At 41.2% G+C, this 16,151-nt stretch overlaps 1 protein-coding gene across 3 annotated transcripts in view; it reads right to left on the bottom strand.

Annotated features, from left to right (window-relative positions):
• The window catches only part of LOC131475973 (protein shisa-6-like), a 77,329-nt gene that overhangs the window by 59,239 nt on the left and 1,939 nt on the right, over positions 1-16,151 (bottom strand). For all 3 annotated transcript variants that reach the window (XM_058654386.1, XM_058654384.1, XM_058654385.1), the window contains exons 3-5: positions 8,787-8,944; positions 1,183-1,266; positions 730-795 (exon numbers count right to left, since the gene is read on the bottom strand). In XM_058654386.1, the coding sequence (XP_058510369.1) occupies positions 730-795; positions 1,183-1,266; positions 8,787-8,944 (308 nt within the window). The remainder of the gene's footprint in view (positions 1-729; positions 796-1,182; positions 1,267-8,786; positions 8,945-16,151) is intronic.

The following is a 16,151-nucleotide window of genomic DNA, read 5'->3' as shown; positions in this document are numbered from 1 at the left end:
TACTTCCTGTTGCCAGTAGGTGGCGCTATGACTAGCTTTGCGGGGGTATCATCGTGGGTCCTCAGGAGAAGATGAAAAATAATTGATCCTGTGGTTGCCACGGTAACATATCAAAGAAAGGTGAGGGAGGCTGGGGCCGAAACCTGCCACGTGGCTAGTGGGAACACAAAAATGTGGCAGAGAAGAAACTTTCAAATTCACAAACTTTCAACGATTTCAAAACAGACTAAGAAAATAAAATGGAGACCGTGGTTGCCACGGTAACGGATCAAATAAGGAATCAGATCAGGAAAGTGAAGTTAGGGAGAGAGCCGTCTGTCGAGGTTGAAATCTGCCACATAGTGGGAACACAAAATGTGAAAATGTGCTTCTAACTACAATTCCTGCAAAATTCATCCGATTGCCCTAAAACTCGGTCACATCGCAGTTGTCGCAGATCCTGATGTGCTCGCCGAGTTGAATGAGTTTCCATTCCAAGTGAAAAAAGAATAATCAGAGCAGATACAATAGCAGCAGTCGCTGCCGGGGCCCCAAATATGACTGTGGCTCTTTACGCCCAGTGACTGTGCTGCGATTATCAGCCAAAAGCACTCAACTGTGTTCTCTCTCTCTCTCTCTCTCTCTGCCTCTGTGTGACTTTTCTTATCAGGTGTGAGCAGGAAATGAGAAGGTTGTGTTGAGTGTCTTTTCTCTCCAGCAGGGAACATTTGAATAATGTGAGGAACGTACCGTAGGAGATGGGGACGTCCAGATCGCCCTGCCAGGACATGCCCGACTCATCGATGGAGTGCTGCGCTGTAAAAACACAACAACCAGCCCCTTGTTTACAGCTCATTCTCACTCCGGCGCTGCTCCTGATTTATTAGCTCCCCAAAGGGAGGAAATGGGATGGAAATCGACTCCTGTGCCTCACTGTCGCCGTCACGCTGGCTGCTTATCGGTTGCGAAAAGTGTTACTTTGTTACTGGAAGTGTGGATTTAATCATAGACACTAAACGTGTGAGTGGACTTTGCAAGATGTCACTTCATGCCATTCTGTACGGGCAGAAACAAAAGTCACACTATTTGATATTCTTCTCTTCTCTTTTCTGGCGTTTGGCAGCAGGGACGACGACAGCATGACACAGAAGCTTCTGCGAGTGAAACTGACATCATTTTAAACTTGCGAGGACAAGCTTTTACCTTGCAAGTGGCCACGTCCAAGCGTCACAAACCCGGAGGAGATGTAGTTGTGCATGTCTTGGCCTCCTCCTTTCCCATAGTGACCTGAGGAGACAGAGATATATCAATAAATATACATATATAAGTTTTCCAACTGTAATGGCAGGGAAAAAAAGTCACTGCTGTCAATGGAAAGTAGCTAAAGCCAGTGTGTCAAAAGGTGCTTTTACATCAATTTGATTCTATTCTTTGGCTTTATTTGCATGTAAACGTTGGAAAACCTGGAACGCACCAAAGAGACCACGGACAGGAAATGGAGCACAAAGGTCTGTAACTAAACAAAACAGAAACTGATTGTTATTACAAATGACCCATGTTTTGTTCTCTGACAATAAGTCATTAAACCATCATGCAAATGTTTATTTTTTTAGTTTTTTGATGACTTCTTTCATGTATTTAATATTGAGCTTACGCATTATTTGTATATTTGCAGACCATTAGTGTGGTTTAAAAAAAGTATTATTTGTTGTCATTAAGCAGTTATGTCATACTGTGTCCAAATTTGAGGAAAACACTTAGCACTTAGAATCTTTTATGTTAGACACTGAATATTCGGAAACACTAGAGATAATTTTTTGTGCAGTGAATAAAACTCTCCTCCTGTTTGCATTCATACATTCTTTAAATTGATAGAAGAAAATTATAATTTACGAGGATTATTTGGGTTTGGGTTAGGGTTACGGTTAAATTATAGAACAAACTCAATGATGAAATTAAATTAAAAAACTTAAAAACTCTTTTGGGGTTCAAATAAAGTCTGAAATGTAAAATAATTACAGCTGAAGTCTAGTATTATAATTGTAAGTTCCCACATGCTTCAGCCTATTACTTTTTCGGTTATTGGCATAATTGTGTTTCAGTGGTTTCACTTTATGTTTACTTTTTATGTGAACGCAACCGAAATAAAGATATTCATTCATCCGTTTTATCAGAGAGATCATCAGATAGATATCGGCATAATGTAAGGGCTAAAAATCTGCATTAATTATTGGCATTGGCCATAGAAAAACCCCTTTATCAGTCAACCTCCACTGAGAAATGTCTGTTTTCCTTTTCTGCCATTTTGTGGAAAAAGCAGCCACAGACGACGAGAATACTAAACAGAATAAAAATGGCAGGACTGACGAACAGCGGCTCTCAGGTGGGCTGATCAGCTCGTCAATATGTGTTGATTAAGGATGCCACAGATGCCGCGCTGGGGTTCCGGGGCCCATTCATCAAACATTTTCTTTTCTACCTTAAATCAGAAAATGTGACTTAATTACGCAGTGAAATCACGGCTCTGGAAAAATCCCCCGTGGTGAAAGGAAGTTTGGTTACATTTGATTTCAGAATCGATCCGACCTTAGTTTGGGAATCCAACGCTTCACACCTCCACAGTAGAGACACTTTTGTGTTTCCTGGTATTAAAGGATCGCTGGGTAATGCAATTTGTACCACACCGCTGTTAACGCTCCTCCAAAACCACCACTGTAATTGAGTTTACATCATGAACACAAGGAGCGAGACAAGGTGCCGGCGCCGACCCTGACAACATCCAATTGTGCTGCCAATCACAGACGAGTCGTCACGGGAAATAAAAGAACTCCGAGTGGATGAAGTGAGGGATAACGTCCCAAATCTAGAGAGTTGAATTATCAAATGGCCTCTTTGCCCCCCCCCCCCCCCCCTACTGTTTTCTTTCCAAGTTCATCTTTACGTAAACTGGCAAACGGTTAAAAGCCTCTGTCTTTAAGGAACTACTTCAAACACAGTAACGCCCCTCAGACCTTGGGGCCTCAGGAAACCAAGATCGAACAGCATTTCAAATTATCGCAATGAAGAGAAACACCTGGGATCTTCATCGCACCAAGGTCTGGCAATAATAGCCTGAGCTCCACGGTTTATTACTCTTTTATCAAACCCAGAGGAAGATGAAAAACTGATTACTCTGACCATCACGGCTAATTAGGACCATTGAGGAATTCCATAAAAAATCACGAGAAAGGAATCGTCTTGTTTCTGTGGAGATGATACGGTCGAGCATCAGCGCGCGTCGTCTCCCGGGACGAAACGCTGACGATTCATAACCTCCGTGTGCTGCAAGGACTGCACTTTGGAGCAGAAAACAGGCCGCTGACTGGAGATGCTGACGGTGATATAAATTGCTCCCGCGTGCCAAGACAAACCTAAAGCCCCCTTATCTCCAGGAAATGTTCATCAAAGATGCCTTGTCCGCACTTGTAACCGCACTTTTATGTTCGTCAGTGATGGCCTCAAATATCCGGATAAAAAAAAAAGATTAAAAAAAAAAAGCTTGAATTTGTCTTAAGGAGAGGGTAAAAAAAATGGAAATTGGAAATAGCTGCACAACATAATTCCAAGACCCTTTTTTTGTTTGTGGGCCGGCCTTAGGAAGCTGCCTGCTGATTGGCTATTGAGTTTTGGAGCGACAGCTCAATGGACCGGAAGTTTTCACGGGCTTGGAGTCGCTGGCCGTCTCCTTCCCCCAAGTTTTCCCCCAAAGAAAACAAACAATAGAATACAATATTTTTGAATGATTAAATCGATATTTTATTTGCTTCTTAAAAAGCGTTGTTTGCTTCGTGAAAAGTGGTGTTTGAAAATATTGACGAACTCCACAGGGACTCAAACTTACAAATCCTGTTTATATTTAGCCTAGAAGTGCATCAGACTGTCTGAGGTGGTCCAGCAGATGGCGACCTGAGCACAGTGTGAAAATGGAGGACAGAATGTAAGTAAACCGTCCTCCTGAGAGGACAATCACGGCACCAGAGTGTCTAAAAAGCGGCATGTGGATAAGTTTCTGGGAAAGTAACGAAACAAATCTGCAAATGTACCTGTTAGCTTATATGTTAGCTCCGACCAAATGTTGAAGAGTATGAATAAATCATGTGGTCATGAGGGAAATACCTTGAATATCTTTAAAGAAATAGTGTGTCATGTAATATTACTTTGAACTTGTATCATATTGACTTGTGTATATGAGGCGCGTGAGTTCCTAAATAAATCGTTTGACATTTGAGCGATAAATGAGATTGTATCCTCTCTCCCGTCGTCGGGGTACAAATATAAAACAGCCAGAATGTGCCTTTTCACACAAACACTGAAAACAGGGGGGATGGCAAAGTTGGCTCAGTCCAGCAGAGCACAAAACTGACCTGCCCGCTGCCAGTGCCTCTGAGGGTTTGTTTACAGTCGCACTGAAGCTCTGCTGACATGCTGTCACACCAGGTTGGAAATCAAATGTGTTTCTAGTCGTGTTGATCGGCCCCCAGTGGAGGGTCGAGAGAAAATGGTGGTCACAATACAGGCGTGGGTGAGGGTGGAGGTGGGCGGCTAATAAAGTGTCAAAACAGGGATAACAGCGAACATCAGTGTTTGTTTTTTGATAAAAAAAAAAAAGTTGAGAAAAAGGAGTTGTGTAAACATAATGGCCTTTCAAAGGGTTACAATTTCTATAATAATAATATTTGATATGTATATTTCATGATGAAATAGTGGTGTAGACTGAATCATTTAAAGTGGAAAAAAATATTAACATATGATATTTTTACAGCATTTTTTGGAGGGTGACATTTTCTGCCGCTATGAACAAATTAGTAAGTTTTCTAAATGAACACTTAAGGGCTAATGTCTTGTAAACATGTTAGTCTGATTAAAATTGAGCTAGTCTAGTTAGTCAGATTAACATACCTGGATAATGTGATTCATAGTCCGATTACTCCTGCATGTACTGTATACGCTTAGTCGGACTGGAGTCGGACTTGGTCTTAAACAAAAAACCCAAGAAGGTTTTTATTACTTGAGAAGATTTAAACATGAAACTATCACAAGTTTGACTTGAGACATCACGTGATGTTTCATTACGCTACTGTTTGAGCCATCTCCAAACAGAATATCATGTTCTATGCATCTCCCTTTCAGTTTACACTTCAATACTAGCCTATATTGAAATATGGAAATACTCTATGTGCTTCTGCAATCGACTGTTACGGACTTTGAAGATGGCGTCACAGGAAGATAAGACTTTAAGAATCCGTCTGTACACTGTGTGCAAAGTTATGGACACTGCACTATCTGTAGGAATCCTCTCCTCTCCTCACTGCCACAGAGGTGAAACGTTGTTTTGAGCCTTGACGCAATACTAATGCCCCATGCACTGCTGTAGCTGTGTATCAGTCGAAATCAAAAAGTCATCCGATTATCAACAATAGACCTACAGCCTCTATAACTCCATATCTAAGTCTCTGTGTTAAAGCAACGTGCATCATCAATTAAGGCAGCAGGTGAACATGTAGCTTCACTGTTTTGACTTAACAATACACTTCATAAGTGTGTGTGTGTGAGTCAGACTGAGGAGACTCATCACTGACATCTGCCATGACATCATCTTTTTTTTAATGAAAAAACAAAAAAAAACAAAAAAACAATCCCAAAGTCGGTCTCATCTCATTGTGGAGTGAAAGTTCTGACGGGGCTGTGAAACTTTAAATGAGCTGAGAGTGAGGTGGCTGCCAGTGTCCTACAGAGTTAATTCCTCCCTCTGTCTGCAAAGTGTGGAAGACATTTGTCACCCATTCATTCTCTCACACACACACACACCACACACACACAAGCAGAAAACGTGAGAGAACAGAGCTTGGGGAAGTGAAAATGGTGGCTTGTTGGATACACAACACAACAAACACGCCATCAGCACTTCATCTAAGTGTAATATCTCTGGGATGAGTTCACATCACACAGGGCTGACGCTCTGAGACCAACCACTGCTGCACATCACTGCTAATACTTTCCCCTTTTTGCCTGGAAATGCTATAAAATACAATAGCCATATACAAAACGGGATAGCGATTGAAAGTGAACTCCAATTGCGTGCAGGAAACCATCAGTGGTGATGTTGCAGGAGTATATTATAGATATATATTCAGCTCCGGCACAGAAATCTCTTCAAATCTACTTTTGTTCTCCTCAGCCATTAACTGTGATCTGCTGCTGCTGTGAGACGCTTCCACAGCAGAGAAGTGCTGGAGCGGCTGCTCGACAACCTTCTTAAGGGCCGTGTCACGGCGCTGAAGTGGATCCATACGGCGCACGCTTTTCGCAAAAGCCATTTTCTTTTCGACAACAACTTGTCCTTGACCTTGACGCCAAATAGAAAAGAGGTCCTCGGGAATGTAACCGTGCGGCATGAACAGGGAACACGTTGCATGTTCTCTTTTTACACTGTACCCACCATTTTCTACTCTTTAGTTGACAGGGCACAAGCCTCGAATGGCAGGGGCTGAAAACAGCTCCAGGCACGAATTCATGGAGGAACCTGTTGTTAATCCTTAGGATTATCATTATATCTGTGGCTTTGTGGTCATTTTTGAGGGTGTTAATTTACATTAAAACTTCTTGAAACTTTGCATGGACGTCAGGTCTGGCGAAAATGCGATATTGGCATAGTTCCCGGACCCATGCGTTGCTCAGGGGCTATATAGCACCCCCTAAGGTGATAACAGAGGCAAAACTGAGTGGGAGGATGATATAGACCAGTGTTTCCCCAACCCTGGTCCTCAGGGAACACTGCCCTGCATGTTTTAGATGTTGCCCTGCTCCAACACACCTGATCCCGATGAACAGCTCGTTATCAGGCTTCTGCAGAGTTTGATGACCATTTGAAGGTGTGATGAAGCAGGGCAACATCTAAAACATGCAGGGCAGTGTTCCCTGAGGACCAGGGTTGGGAAACACTGGTATAGACCAAGACAAACAAAAAAGGTGACCGTAACCATCGCTCCACTCCCTCCTCCTTTTTCAGCAAAGGTGACCATTGACCCATACTCATGCTTGGCGTGCTGTTAGCCAGTGGCATCCATGCGAAGCAGTGATCTGCATCTCTTAGGTCATTAGGTTGTAAAAGATCCAATTGATGCTGATTAATCAGCTAAAACGATTTAACTGGTCGACCTGTAGCACGCAGCTGGACAGAGGAGGAGACAAATACCAGAACATAACTGTCTGTTTGTGCAGAACCTTAACAACAAGTCATAATGCATATACATAGTGTGTAACACTTGTTTTTCTCCGCGTTGGTTTTGTTTTTAAACCTTTTAACCACTTCACATCTGCAGACCGACTTCTCTTTGTATTGGAGATCATGAAAAATGTTTTTCTAGGTGTCTTTGCAGCATATTCAGTTGTTATGAATGCTACAATGGCGACATTTCCACTGTAGAGAGAAACTAAAACAGGGATAATTCTAAAAAGTCTTTAAAATATCGCATTAAACGGGTTTTTTTGCTGCATGAAGAAGGTGGAAAAGTTGGTGCAATGGAAACAGATTCAGCAACTTTTAGAACTCATGTGACTGAAACAAGCTTGAAAAACAGATTATGCAGCACACAATATGAGGAAACTCCAACAAATATTGGTACAATAATGGAAACAGTAACAAAACGCCATCCCATCATGTATCAACATTTCAAGTCATAAAGTTGCACACTCTCTTATCTTATCCCTATTTTGCACATGTATGTAAATGCCCTTTTTTTTTAAACAAATCTATGTAAATTCAGGTAAAATTTGCAACACATTTTAATGGAAAGCCAGGAATTGTCTCCCATCACAGGGCAGATTTCCCCAAGGAAGTCGAGTTCTCTCTCTCGAGTCAATGATTTGCATTATGTTGAAGGTTATTACAGAATTATTGATCGAAACAATATAATATGTATCCAAGTGTGTCCCAAACTCCTTCAGCTCATAATTTAAGATTCAAAAAATGCACATAAAAAGAGTGAAGGTAATAAAGACTAGAAAAGGGAGGATAATGTATTGGAACATTATGATACTGTGATGTGATAATATAATAATGCAAATGTAGTGATGAGAGCACCATTTAAGACCCTCCTGAATAGTCACCTAACATGTGTCGCATATACACGGCAGAAACACGACGTCATCCTGCTGCAGAACAGTGAGAAAACAGCTTCCTTCCATCATGCAGCTCAGTGGTATATCTCCTCTCCTCTGACACGTTCCATCCGTGATTGAGGGTGGAGGCGGGAGTGACACGAGAGTGAAACGTAACACCGTCGAATCTGGGACACCATACTGGGGCACTTAGCAAAACGAGCCCGTCCCTGGAGCAGGAATCTGGAGACCCGACCAGATAAAAAGTAGGCGGAACGGCATTTGCACGACAGAATTATCTCCGGACAAAAAAAAAGCTTGAAGATGACAATTTGCATCTCAATTTTTTTTTTTTCGAGCCACTGCTGAGTTGGGCTTATGGGAAAACAGCGTGAGAGATTGGAGAACTCATCCAAGGCCTCACATTTCTATTTTCTCTCCACGTTTCATGCTAAGAAAGACTGAAGGGAAAGCTCAGGATTCACAGCCCCATCTGTCAATTCCGCAAGACGTCACTCAAAGCACGTTGTGACAGATTAATGACGGTCTCTCCACGGAAGACACACTGAGAGGCTCACGACGTCGTAATAGCACAGAGTTGGATTCTTATAAATGGACAAGCGTTTCAGTGTCTGAGTTATTGATTCACATAAAAGCACCGTTCCTACCGTGGTTTGAAGCCTTGGCGTGAACAGGTGTGTAATGATTCTTCAAGGTTCGGACCGGCGTCTCGTCTTTGGGCGACCCATCAATTGCTGCAATGTTTTCGTGTTCGTACTGAGATATCGGAACTGGTCCTTGTTGCCTCAGAATATCTGCCAGAGCTCTGGGGGGGGGGGGGGGGGGGGAAGAAAACAACACAAAAGAACAAAAGTTTAAATCAAAAGTTTGATTAAGCTACAGTTCCATTTGAATCTTTGCAATTTTTAAGGGAAGTGGAGAGGGAAAAAAAACATAATTACAGCTACAATTTAAAGGAAATTAAAAGAGTCACACATTCTCTTGTTTGCTACCCAAAGTCATTTGCGGTGGAGTCAAGAATCAAGGCTGATTTAGTGAGATTTAACTCAATGTCTCTTCATTCAAGCCACAAAATAAAATATTTCAGCAACACCATGTTGAACCTTTGGAGGCTTAGTGTCAGCCTTTGCATTTTCTTGAAGGAAATGAAAGGGCAGTTAAACTATGTCAATGTCAACCCAATGCAACCACACAGTCCACTTTTCCTGTAACTCTGTGACTTTGGGAGATATGCAGTGTATTAATAGCGTTTCCCTTCCAGGATCAGCACACTTTATCCATTCCTTTTTCACAGACAGAGGCGACCTGATTTTGCATTGTCCTAATTGGCTGCCATGTCGTGTGCGGCAGGAGCTACAGTTTGCAGCAAAGGGGCCTGACAATGATGTGGTGATTCAAAGGGAATGGACAATGTGGGCAAAGGAGTTCTGAAGCGCACGTCTACATTTAATTTTTCTTAATGAAAACTGCAGGAAACTTTGTCCTTGTCACAAACGCTGTGATTGTTTATAATCTGGATAAGTTTTGGGTTAGTACCATGTATATTACCGACATTTTTCTAAACTAATATGTATATTAGTTTTTATTATAGTCTGTATTATATTAGACAGTATGTGTAATAGTCCTGTGGAAATGTCGACAAAGAGATGGACTATTCTTTGGATGCAAAATGGACTTGGTCTGCATGGTGATTTTCTCTCAAAGGTTACACAAATAATTCATAAAAACACAAGGACAAAGGAATACAACACATTTAAAACAAAATATGTAAGTTTAACCTGGTTCTGTCAAATGCATGTCAGTAGAAAACTTCACAGGACCAAGAATCGATCCCTGAGGAACTCCATAATTGAACTTGAACAGGCAAGTATTAGTTTGGTTATCTTGATCCTCTCTCGCTCCATTTTTTTGTCCAAAACAGTTGAAAACAAATCAAGAAAATAAAGTATTTGTGAATAATTTATAAAAGATTTGCCTATACCGTAGGAATACTAGTTTAAGTTCTTAGGCTGGAGAAGAAATTAGGAGAACTGGGACCTTATCCTTAGAAGTGGACAGATGTATTGACTGCAACGTAGGTAGATCCCACAACACATTTGGACATTACGACGTCATGGAACTGGAACTATAAAGTTATATATATATGTATATATATATATATAAATATATAAATATATACATAGGTTAAATATCAAGTGAGAATTAGGCTAATTTCCTCACACATTTCCACACAGAGAATATAAGTTTTAGACATTTCTGCATTGGCTTCACATTCCCACACCCAGAGACTAATTCAGCTTTTAAAATAAAGTCTATGGGACAGAACAGGACAGTTTATTTGCTGCTATTTTCCTCAATTTCACAGGGCGTCCTGTCTTTTACCTCAATATCTAAGTCTCACAATCACAGACTGCTGGCATAAATTGCGTCTTGATTTGCTCTGCAGTGGTTGATCAATACAGCCTGTTCAAATCTTTAGCTCTCACTCCACAATTCTTGTGTTTCGGTGAAGGTCACAGGCAAAAAAAAAAAAAAAAAAAAAGCAAAGGTCTGCCAACAGCTCAGTATTCTGCTCACAGTGCTCCATCAGTCACAGACCTGGGAGTCCAAAATCAGTCGAGCCAAGCAGCGAAAATTAACAAAGACGCTCTCATTTTTAAGGAGAAGACCTTTGGCCAAATATAAAGTAAATCCTATGTTCCACTTCTTCTTCTGTTGCGGTCACAGCTGTCAGCGTGGATGTGCACTCACTGCTGCCAGGCCTCTGAGCTCTAATCCAGCAAATATCATTATGACTGTGCCAAGCGGTTTGGTGTGAGTAAACAAATCACAAAAATTAATATAATAACACCATTGAGCATCCAGGAAGCTACGCTTTCTCGTTCAATCGTCCCATCTCTGAACTCTCGCGGCCGTAGCTCACACTGTAGTAATGGCATCAGATGGATCCACTTGAAGGATCGCACCCGTGGCAAGAAGAGCAGAGCCAGCCAACCATCTCTTTAGTTCTCAGAGAGGAAATGGAAAATAAAAAAAAACTTATGATAAGATTGGCACTGTGATGGACTGGCGACCTGTCCAGGCTGGACCTCGCCTTTCGCCCAATGTCAGGTGAGATTGGCACAGTGCGACCCTCATGTGGAGGATAAAGCTGTAGAAGATGGATGGATCTGTCATAAGATTTGTTCTTTTTGTGTTTGTCATTTCAAACAAAACATTATATGACAACATATAGTCCAATAAGTTCATGCAGACATTAAAGTCAACTTTGGAGAAGAGGCCTATGGTGAAGACCTGTACTTGAATTCAAAGATGCAGTGCTTGTGAACTTCGAGTTCCAACCAGGTGAAGGGCTGGGGCACCCAATCCCCATTGCTCATATTTAAATGGCCACTCTAAATTGACCCAAGCCAAATCAAATATGCGGATCGTTCGCTGTGGCGACCCCTAGAGAAGGAGTGGCCGAAACTTGGTGTTGTCCATCTTTTACTGATTTATCCTCCTCATGAGGGTTGCAGGGCCACTGGAGCCAATCCCAGCTGACACTGGTCAAGTCGCCAGTCCATCACAGGCCCAAAACACACATTCTAAAAATATCGCATGGACGCTTCTTTGCATTTTCTGTAGATGTGTGGTAACTCTGAGCTGTTTGCAGTTGTCCCACTTTCCTAGCTAAATGTTGGTACCTCTGTCTGTCTTGACATTAAAGAAATCACTTCCTGTGTTTGCAGAGCAGAAAAATCTAAAGATCTAAACATTCTGTGACAAACACAATTAGAGTCATGTGGAGCTGATGGGCTCAATCAGCATTGTGTGAAGTCATTAAACAATGGTGTGTATCTAACTCAAAAGTTTGGCAAAGACCTAGACCATTTGTGATATCTAGAAAATTAGATATCTCATATATATATCTCATCTCATATCATATATAAACTATGGACCGGGGACAGTAACCTAAATGGTTGAATAACTGCCAGATAAACATAAAGTGAAAGTTATCTTGGAAAGATAGCGCTTACTCATTAAACGTTTTTTGACAATTCTACAGCCATAAAAATCTAAATGATCATCATGGTCATAAGAGGGTTAGATTTAACCCTCTTATGACCATGATGATCATTAAGATTTCCCTTCCAGTCGTTGTCTTGGATTTAAATATTTTGTTTTTCTTCATCAGGAACTTGTCACTGTGTGTCTGAGAGATGAGTAATCTGCCCTTAACATTTCCAAAGCAGCAGGCAGTGAAATTTCATGACTGAGGCACAACAATGCTCAATTGTCTTCATATCATTAAATCAACTGGCACGACTCTGGCTGAGAAGCAGGACGTCCTTCTCCTGCTGATCTGTCCAAAATGAAGCCCGGATAAAAGCAGGTGACTCAAGCAACACTTGAATAAGAGCAATGACTAAGTGACTGCAATTTCTCTCTCTCTCTCTCTCTCTCTCTCTCATTCTTATCAGTGGGTGGAAAACCTGCAAATGTAGTCAGACCTCAACCAGACTCTGAGGAGCCATTAACGTCTTTGTCCACCTTCCAGTCCAAGACAATGATCTTGGACAGGTGTTTGGATTATAGTCCAAACATGAAGCTTATGACTATGTAGCTAATATTCACATCACACTATTTTCACACTTTTACATTTGCTAATCTGCTGTGGATTTTGGGAAATGGGAGCTAGTGAGCTAGATAGAGAACTAGAGCTAGATAGAGAGCAAGATAGAGCGCTAGAGAGCTAGATCAAAAGCTAGATAGCTAGATAGAGAGATAAAGAGCTAGATCAAGCACTAGTTAGCTAAATAGAGAACTAGATCAAGAGCTAGAGTGCTAGATAGAGAGCTAGATCAAGAGCTAGAGAGCTAGAGAGATAGACAGATGGATGGATACCACAGCTAACAGCTCTGCAGAGCTCATCTATGTGATGACAGCTGTGTTTTCCCCGAATCATGTTCTGTTATTTGTGCGACTGTGTCTGCTGCTTGAAGCTGCTTGACTGACATCCTTTCTGGGATAATTTAACATGTACAGTAAACACATTTCTTTAGAGTTCAAAGTTCTTAAAAACTGTGTCTTAAGTTTGTAGCCACCCTCTGCACCACAGTAAGGGGTTAGCTTAAGTCCAGTTTGTATTAGCATCAGAGCTGTGAGTATGCTACAGTTGTTATCAGCAACAGAATGTATACGTTAAACAACAGTTCTGCTAAAGGCTAGGTTTGTTAAATTCTACTTTTGCTAAACCCCTGCTTGGCTCAATGCTAGTTTTGCTAAATTATATTTTTGTCAAACATGCTCTGCTGCTTTGCATTTTTTTTTGTTGTATTTGTGTTTCCTGGGGTTGTTAACCCGTTTACTTGCAACGTTTTGTTAAGATAAAAGTTGCCTGTTTTTATTGCTAAATTTAGCAAACTGAGCCCAATCATCAAGCAGTTGTGTACCTGGTAGCTTTGTCATAATTAGCGGAAAGCTGGGTAGCGATAGGTCTTTGATAGATGCTAGTAATGCTAATATGAGCTAGCAGCTGTCGTGAATCCCACATTTGCAACCTTTTCTCCAAGAAAACTCTATTTATTGAAGGCTGTATGGAAATGGCAAGATATAAAGTTATAACATTTTAAAAAAGGTTTAAGTGTTGATTCTAACGAGTCCATTTTTCTGACGATGGAGGGAAACATGTGACCTTCCGTGCTGTTTCTGAAACCGCAGCAGTTTGTGCAGCCAGTGACTGAATCGAAGACGTGCGATGTCTTATATGATCTCTAATGCTCAGTGAACATTTCAGTATGAGCACTACCGGAGCCTTGAGGATTTAAAAAACACGCTGTCATTGAAGAAGACAACTCCTACCAGGGCGAACATGAGTGGCTCCCCTCCATCACTCCACCGCCGCTGAACACACATCAAATACCAACCCCCTCCCATTTCCAGGACTGACACAGAAATGGGAACGTGTGGCGTGGAAATGTACACAATCTTGACATTTTTTGACAGGGAAGCTCTGGGGAGGAGATGAAAGGCGCTCGCTGAAGGTCACAGCCTTCAGGAGAGAACATGATGTATGATACTCACGCACTACTGTAAACCAGCTGAATGTACACAAACCCTTAGATTTTCACTATGCATTGAATTGACAGCCTGAAAAGAGAACACAGTGTAATTACAGGCTGAAGGTTGCATATTTGTGATTAAAGCCTCACTACAGGCACAAAAATACAGATGGCACTTCTTCTTTTTTTTAACTGAAATTATAAGCTGGCACTTGAAGCGGATCCTCGGAGGCTCCACGATCATATGTTGCACTTGTATGTTTGTTTTAAAACCCCTCAGATACGTTTGAGCTCAGATTTCTGAGCCAAAATTACCACACATCTACAGACGAGCACACAACTGACTGTGTTTTAACTGCTTTTACTGCTCCGTGCGTAAATGAGTAAATGAGAGTGACGGTAACCTCAAAACTACCTCACTTTCACGTGTAAATATAGAAACATAACATTCAGCTGTAACAAAATGCTGAAATGTAACGTTCCCTGTGGTTTGCAGAAACCATGCCATGAATTCATGCTCCCACTCAATTTAACTGCATTCTCATTTCACTTTTTTGCAAGGAACTCATTTTCTGTAGCAATTAAACGAGGCGTTAATGAGGAAAATAAGGGAACAAGGACGATCTGGTGGTGATTAATGTGGTTAGGTTTTAAAAAAAAAAAAAGCACCTGGGGAAAGGCTGAGAAGAGATCGTGGTTTAAAATGTCACGACATCCGAGAGATGAAAACACACCCGAGTGTCGTCATGACGGCATAAAATCCATAAAAAGCAATAATTATCAAATTCCTGTCTACAGTTTTTGACGGATCGATCTGAATTTTTGTCACAAACAATCTTCAATTGTCTGAGAAATACTTTTTCTTCTCCCAGATTATGGATTTTGGCAGAAATGCTTATCAATGTATGTGATTATGACCACTTTTGTGGTTATTGAGGCACAAAAAGAACCTGGAAATGACTCTTGGTTTATCCTCATCCTCATATCAGACACACACGCCAGAGTGTCCTCATAACACCACAAAATCCCTGAAAACACACCAACACTTGGTCTCCGACTGTGTTCCGTCTCTCGCCGTCACTCTGAATGTCACACTCACCACAAACAACTCCGTCGCCACCTGCCAATTTTCTCCTCAACTCCCTGAGAACGACCGAGACGAAACATCAACATTTAAACTGTTTTTCCTTTTCTTTTCCAGTTCTCCGTGGTTTTGCAGGAAAAGTAACTGGTGACAACGAACCACTCAATCAAAGTAGTGATCAGTGATTTAACTCTCGTGGTTTCAGACTCTCAGTGTGGAGAACATCACGAGGACTTCAGGCAAAAAGATCAATAACCAATAATTGTGAGTCAGATTAGACCAAACACTGGAGGAAGATTATAGATATCAATATTTGACTGAACATCTCAGTACGATTACCTTTAAAACTCAAAGTATCTTGAATAGAAATATGAACTTGTTTGGATTGGTACGGTAATAGTACAATAAACAACAATATATTGAAAACTGAAACCTGGGAAGTGGGAGAAAAGTATTAGTTAGCCACCAGGGGGCGACTCCACTGGTTCTAAAAACAAACAAACAATGGAATTCAGAATTGGAAATGAGCTCCTACTTCTACTTCATTTTGCAAATGTGCAGTGGATGAGTCAAACTTTAGGAAGTTTCATCACAGTTGGTTCAATGTTGGGGGCCCCAGGCCCTTTAACTTCCTTCAAACGCCTCTGTCTCAGTCCCTCTTGTCACTGAAACTGCCATAAAATGTTTTTAAAGGACGTGGTCGTTGACATACAAATGTGATTTAATTTGATCAGAATTACAACTAAAATATGAAAAACAAACACAAAAACGTGGATTTGCGCTATAAGAAAAACATTATTTTATCGAAATGCTATCTTTGAAATCTTTGAAACTGCTGTAAATGGTTTCAAAAGGATGAAGCCACACATGTGAGGACCAAACAG

The sequence above is a fragment of the Solea solea genome, chromosome 16 (assembly GCF_958295425.1).
Source record: "Solea solea chromosome 16, fSolSol10.1, whole genome shotgun sequence".
NCBI lineage: Eukaryota > Metazoa > Chordata > Actinopteri > Pleuronectiformes > Soleidae > Solea > Solea solea.
This window is presented reverse-complemented; position numbering and strand designations above follow the sequence as displayed.